The sequence below is a fragment of the Notothenia coriiceps genome, unplaced genomic scaffold, assembly GCF_000735185.1.
Source record: "Notothenia coriiceps isolate Sejong01 unplaced genomic scaffold, NC01 NC01_scaffold00000285, whole genome shotgun sequence".
Taxonomy (NCBI): Eukaryota; Metazoa; Chordata; class Actinopteri; order Perciformes; family Nototheniidae; genus Notothenia; species Notothenia coriiceps.
Genome location: NW_011332986.1, coordinates 6,005 through 12,823, shown reverse-complemented (window position 1 = coordinate 12,823; position 6,819 = coordinate 6,005). Strand labels below are relative to the sequence as shown.

The following is a 6,819-nucleotide window of genomic DNA, read 5'->3' as shown; positions in this document are numbered from 1 at the left end:
ACATTAGTGAAACATTAATATTTACACTATAATAGTTATTATGAAAAACGTATTATTAATATAAAAACACGTCAACCATGTATGCATAAATCAATCAGTTAAAATAATGAAATGACTGTACATACATTTTTATATATTTGGTTTTATTCAGACGTTTGGTCGTTACGACAGTTTTACGACAGTTTTACGGCACTATTTGACAGTCGAGCGCGGAATTTGTAAACAGAGCTAACAGTTGGCCCATCAGGTCGTTGCTCAATGCTGCTCCTCTTACACTTTTAATTAAACACTTTTGATCGACCGGAATTCATTTTCTATCTTTATAATTCGTTGTGAGTGAAGTTTGTCAACAGCTGTCACAACTTTACAACTGTGTGGTAGGTTTAGTGAGTGGATGAAATGTCTTTAGTCGGTGAGCTAACATGCTAACAGAGTGGATCCAGCTCAGTCCGAGGTCAGCGTGCAGGAAGCCGGAGCAGCTGCACCTCAGAGCGGGGAGGGATGCTAGCGCTGCTCGGTAGATCTCTGCTTAGACCCGGATTACAGCAGCGGCTCGGGGTCATTCGGAGGTGTTTCCGTGCGGCGCAGAGTGACCGGTGTCCGGCTGACATTCCTCCTCCTCCACCGCAGCAGGCAGACATGAACCGGGGCCAGGGGCAGGTCCGGGGTCAGATCCGGAGGGTCCTCTGCGTGGCCGAGAAGAACGATGCGGCTAAAGGCATCGCAGCCATCATGTCTGATGGCAACGCGAGGAGGGTGAGTCCTGTCTTCTCTCACATTGTGGAAAATACACTAACAGATAGTGCTATAAATCAGTGCTTTACGGTATTTAAAGAAGGAACACTGATTCAAGGCTTGTATTGTCATGTGTACACAGTGTAGTTATGACAATGACATTCTTAGGTCACAGGCTCCTCCAACAGTGCAACACAATTAAACAGATAATAGTGTAAGTAAATAAAATAAAAATAGAATATATTACATTACATTACATTACATTGCATTTAGCTGACGCTTTTATCCAAAGCGACTTACAATAAGTGCATTCGACCAGGAAGATACAACCTTTAAGAAAACAGAATCATATAATTACATCAGGTTTCATAGAGCCAAACATTTCAAGTGCTACTCAACTGGCATTTAAAAAGCCAGCCCTTTATTAGTATATAAGTGCTTTGTTAGTAATTTTATCGCTCGAAGTGGAGTCTAAAGAGATGAGCTTTCAGTTTGCAGAAATATATAGTAGAAATAGTGCAGAATAGTCTATATACAAGTAATTGGAATATTGCTATATACAAGTTGCAAACAGATGAATGTTATGGATATTCTTTCAAAAGTTCAGGTGTTTAACATTCTTATGGCCNAACACTGATTCAAGGCTTGTATTGTCATGTGTACACAGTGTAGTTATGACAATGACATTCTTAGGTCACAGGCTCCTCCAACAGTGCAACACAATTAAACAGATAATAGTGTAAGTAAATAAAATAAAAATAGAAATAGTGCAGAATAGTCTATATACATGTAATTGGAATATTGATATATACAAGTTGCAAACAGATGAATGTTATGGATATTCTTTCAAAAGTTCAGGTGTTTAACATTCTTATGGCCTGTGGGATGAAACTGTCCCTTTAAGCATGTGTCTTGGTTTTATATCTATCAAAACAAACTGTGAATACATAAACCTGTATGAAAATAATACAGAATCTATTTACAAAGCAGTGGTGTAAGAAGCACTCTTTTTTAGAAGAAAAGAAGATGAACCTGTATTTATCCTCCTTGGGGGGAATTCAGTTTTCACTCTGGTTTTTATATTTTTTAATACACACACAATGCAGGTAGAAATTAATACACATCATATGCATCTGGAGAGGCGCCAGAGCGAAGAGGCTGCCAGTCCTCACTTTATAGTACAATACTATGGCCTTTGAGTTAGGGCTGTGCAATTAATCGTATTTTAATCTCGATTACGATTTTGGCTTGCAACGATTACGAAAACAAAGTAATCGAAATAAACCGATTATTATTATTATTATTTTTATTGTGTTTTAAGTTGAATTATACTTAAAGTTCAGGGTAATCAACTGTCAAAAACATACTGTTCAACATTTTTTTTCAATAAATGGATGTTTTCAAAGTAAATGGATAATCGTTTTTAATAATCGTGATATCAATTATTGACCCAAATAATCGAGATTATGATTTTTGCCATAATCGAGCAGCCCTAGTTTGAGTACTCCATTATAAGTTAAAGTCCTGATCTCAAAATGTTATTTAAGTAAAAGTACTTAAAGTAAAAATAGTAAAAGTACTATTCTGGACAGGGGCCCATTTCAGAATAATATAAGGTAAAGAAGTATTATCCAGTAAATGTACTTCAAGTATCAAAAGTACTTTTTAAACATGTAAGAGCATGTTAGTGTTGTATTTGGACCAAATTAAGATACTGGAAATACGATGTAGATTAGTAGTTCAGTACTGCATTATACCATATCAGCTTATACTGTATGTGGTATTATATGTAGAAAAGTAACTAGTAACTGCCTAGCCTCAACATATCGAGGGTTGCCACGTCTCGTGAAAATGTTCGGACTTAGTAAATTAACTGTGTATAGAAATATTGGCACTCATTTTTTTGGCTAATCCAGTGAATAATAAACCTGACCATAAGATTAAAATATAAATCTTATGTGTTATAATCCATGTGGAGTAACGTCTTGTATAACCTGACTTTGTATCCTTACTGTATATCTCCTGAAATCAGCATAGTAATATAAATGATAAATGTGAATCTGTTTCTAAGATTTCTATATTTGTATGTGTGTTTGCTTCAGTACTGATTGTCTTCTTTTCCATTTTAGAGAGAAGGGATGTCAAAGTTTAATAAAATCTACGAGTATGAATATAATCTCTTTGGCCAGGTAAGTGTTATAAGAAAATTATAAGACCTTTACACACAAGCCCCTATAAGTGGGTTCTTTTGTGCTTTAAATATCTCTTTATATCTCGATCCATCTCCAGAATGTGACGGTAACAATGACCTCGGTATCTGGCCATTTACTGGGTCTGGAGTTTAAAGCACAGTATCAGAAGTGGTGAGTAAAACTGGATTTCTTATTTGATTTTCTTGTTATTTCCTGCATCACACTGTATCATAAGTAGGGATGGGTATCGTTAAGGTTTTAACGGTATTACTACTTTTATCGATACCGCTTATCGATCCGGTCTTTTAACGGTACTTTTATCGGTTCTTTCGGAGAAAAAAACAAGGTAAACTAACTGAACAAATTCTGAACAAAACTAACATTGCTTTTTATTTAAATTAAATAGATAATATTTCACATCAAAAGAAACAACAATGCTTTAACAAATCGTATTAAATAATGTGATGACAGAACTGTAAACAGAATAGCTGAAACTTTAACAAAATAAATAACTCAGTTACCTTTAATCATTAACCCATGTTTGTATAATGTAGTTAACTCCGTGTGTTGCTGCTAGCAGCATTCATAACACCTGACGTGGAAACATTAGTCGTGGATGGGGGGGGGCTACAGAGCTGCTAGAAAGACAGTCGAACCCGGTGCATTTCTCCGTCTGAATGTGGTGCACTTTTGCTAAATGTTTCGACAAATTGCTCGTGTTACCGCCCTTACATGCTAAACTCTTATTGCACTTTTGGCAACGAGCATTGTCCACATCGAGGCGGGTAAAGTTTAACCACACCTCGGAGTCGGAGCACTTTCTCTACGCCATCTCCGCCGTGTGTGTGTGTTGCTGCATGTAGCAGCTGCGTGTGTGTGTGTGTGTTGCTGCATGTAGCAGCTGCGTGTGTGTGTGTGTGTGTGTGTGGCTGCATGTAGCAGCTGCGTGTGTGTAACTGCCCCGCCCCCTCGCGCACAGACGAGGGAGAGAGATCTCTCGTCTGGATTGGAAAGATCGAAAATACTAAAAATAATTAATTTTGCAGTCTTTTTGCGTATTAGAAACGGAGTTGGCGAAACTAAAACTGCAATATAATGTTGGTGTAGTAATAATATATATGACATATTTTGTACATGTCTCCAGTACCGATAAAAAGGCCGATAACGTCGGAGCTTAATGGTACCACGGTCTTTAATAATTCAGCCTCGGCCCCGTTTAATAGCGGGGCTCGGTACCCATCCCTAATCATAACAACTGATGGTATTTGTTCCTTTCCTCCTTTTAGGTACAGTTGCAGTCCTGTGCTGTTATTTGATGCTGAGGTAGAGAAGTACTGTCCAGATAACATGAAACTAATCAAGGTATGCTAATATAGTACCCTCGCATTAGTCATATACATTAAATAAATCCTTAGATTGTATTTAAAGAAATCTGTCCCTCTTTCTGTTCCTTTAAATAATTGTAACTGTGATAGTTTGTTTTAACTACCCTTTAGTTATGTGGAGTCAGAGACAGTAATAATGATTGTGGATAATAGAAATATACCTGAATCATTCCCTCTACATCTTTACTTTCTCCTTCTCCCCCCCGCTCCTCTCTGTCTTTAGCGGACACTAGAGAAAGAGGCGAGGCAGTGCCAGGCTTTAGTCATCTGGACCGATTGTGACCGAGAGGGGGAAAACATTGGCTTTGAAATCATAGATGTCTGCAAAGCAGGTGGGATAGTGATGTGTGAGTTGTTGTGTTGTTATTGTGTGGATTTCATCTCCCTTTTTGAGAATGATTCAACAGTTTGGTAAATATGTTTATTGCTGAGATTTAAATGAAAACATTGATACTACTGTCAATATAAAGCTGGATCTAGAATATGGTTAGCTTAGCCTGAAATAAAATCCAGTGGCTCTGATCACCAAAATATCGTATTTATAAAATGTAACAGTTATATTTCTTTTCCCACAAATCGCTCCTAATAATAGTCTGTGTGTGCTTTTTCAGTGAAGCCAAATATGCAAGTGTTACGGGCAAAGTTTTCTGAGATCACCCCCAACTCCATCCGGAGAGCTTGTGAGACACTAATCGAGCCGGATACTAACGTTAGCGATGCTGTCGACGTGCGTCAGGAGCTGGACCTGCGAATAGGTAAGACTGCACGTGAAAACAGTTTGTTCATACAGCAAAATCCCAATTTGGTAGACTTAGTTAAATGTCACTTCAGCCATGATCAGTGTTATAATTAGCCGGTATTTCCCGTACACATTGACCGGAAGTTTTTCCAACGTAAGCGATGGCCATGGTACAACACTAGTGGTTATCAAAAAAAGTATAACATATTAATATGATCCCATCCTCTCCGCAGGTGCGTCCTTCACTCGCTTCCAGACCATGCGCCTGCAGAAGATCTTCCCTCAGTCTCTGGCCAATCAGCTGATCTCGTACGGCAGCTGTCAGTTTCCCACTCTGGGCTTCGTGGTGGAGCGCTTCAAAGCCATCCAGGCGTTCATACCGGAGACTTTCTACAAGATCAAAGGTACAAACTCCTGCCTGCCTGCTCTCACACACACACACACACACACACACACACACACACACACACACACACACACACACTGAACTCCTCTTCATCGTTCTGTCTCAGTGCTGCACGACGTGGAGGAGGAGTCTGTGGAGTTCAGTTGGAAAAGAAACCGTCTCTTCCACCACACAGCCTGCTTGGTGCTCTACCAGATCTGCATGGAGGTATGTGCCGGTTTTTAAGTATATTTTATGTTATTGATGTTTGATATGTTAAATACTTTGTTAATAGTTTATGTTTGTGAATTTAACGTTGAAAATCTAAAGGATATTTTTCTCTTTGGATTGGTCATATTTGCCTCTTTATCCTAAATTCCTTCATAGGACTTTTATGTGTTATGTGGTTATTCTCGTAACTAATTAATAGCTTACTTGAATTGCTTTATGGCCTAAGGTGCTGTTTACACGGGAAAAAAACGGGTTGTATCCGCTACTTTTCTCTTTCGGATAGCCCGTTCGTTCACACAAGGCCGTAACAGAAACACGGAAACGGACCCCGCAAATGATAACGGGTCCCAAGGTGGATAGATCTGCGGACGGAACGGAAGGGGTTGCGTTCGTGCTCAAGACACTACTGACCATGCTACAGATGTTAGTGCAAAATCTACAGCTCCTCTACCACAACCATCAGCAACAAGTGGACATGGAGAATTACATGAACTACATGTTGCTAAATCCACAGTGGAGAATAAACAGAAGGGCAACCATGGGAACCATGCTCGGGGGTCTTCTTCGCTGCTTTTGGTGTATTTTGTGGCGGAAGTACAGCGCCACTTACAGGCCCGGCATATGTACTACAGCATCTCCAGCGGGTCGAGCGGTCTCGTGTGAAGGGACACATTTATTGACACTGGCATTTACTTGTTGCCATTTTTGTAAGCTTGTTTGCTAGTTTACCACAACATCTCTGCCTATGCAAAGCAAATGGAAACGACCACTCAACACACACACATTATTACATTGCATTTAGCTGACGCTTTTATCCAAAGCGACTTACAATAAGTGCGTTCGACCAACAAAGTACAAACTTGAAGAAAACAGAATCATATAAGTACATCAGGTTTCATAGAGCCAAACATTTCAAGTGCTACTCAACTGGCTTTAGATGAGCGACCGTGGCGCGTGAGCCCCCTGGGTTCAGGTAGTCGGTTTTTGCGACACCAACGATAGACCGAGTTTTACACCTTACTCGAGGGGTAACTTTAAGTACTGTCGTCCTTTAGATGTGTAGAAGCCGCGTCTGAACTTTGAGTAGAGAAAGCTGAGGTGAAGCTCGGCCTGCATCCTTGATTAATTGGTTTGGTGAATATATGATTATTT

The 6,819-nt window shown here is 39.4% G+C and overlaps 1 protein-coding gene across 1 annotated transcript in view; it reads left to right on the top strand.

The window, feature by feature from the left end:
• Nucleotides 1-240: 240 nt before the first annotated feature.
• The window catches only part of top3a (DNA topoisomerase III alpha), a gene marked incomplete at its 3' end in the record, with an annotated part of 12,039 nt that continues 5,460 nt past the window's right edge, over nucleotides 241-6,819 (top strand). Inside the window, exons 1-8 of the mRNA XM_010787771.1 lie at nucleotides 241-756; nucleotides 2,865-2,924; nucleotides 3,025-3,098; nucleotides 4,214-4,289; nucleotides 4,536-4,644; nucleotides 4,924-5,067; nucleotides 5,285-5,455; nucleotides 5,564-5,664. Coding sequence (XP_010786073.1) covers nucleotides 502-756; nucleotides 2,865-2,924; nucleotides 3,025-3,098; nucleotides 4,214-4,289; nucleotides 4,536-4,644; nucleotides 4,924-5,067; nucleotides 5,285-5,455; nucleotides 5,564-5,664 — 990 coding nt within the window. The remainder of the gene's footprint in view (nucleotides 757-2,864; nucleotides 2,925-3,024; nucleotides 3,099-4,213; nucleotides 4,290-4,535; nucleotides 4,645-4,923; nucleotides 5,068-5,284; nucleotides 5,456-5,563; nucleotides 5,665-6,819) is intronic.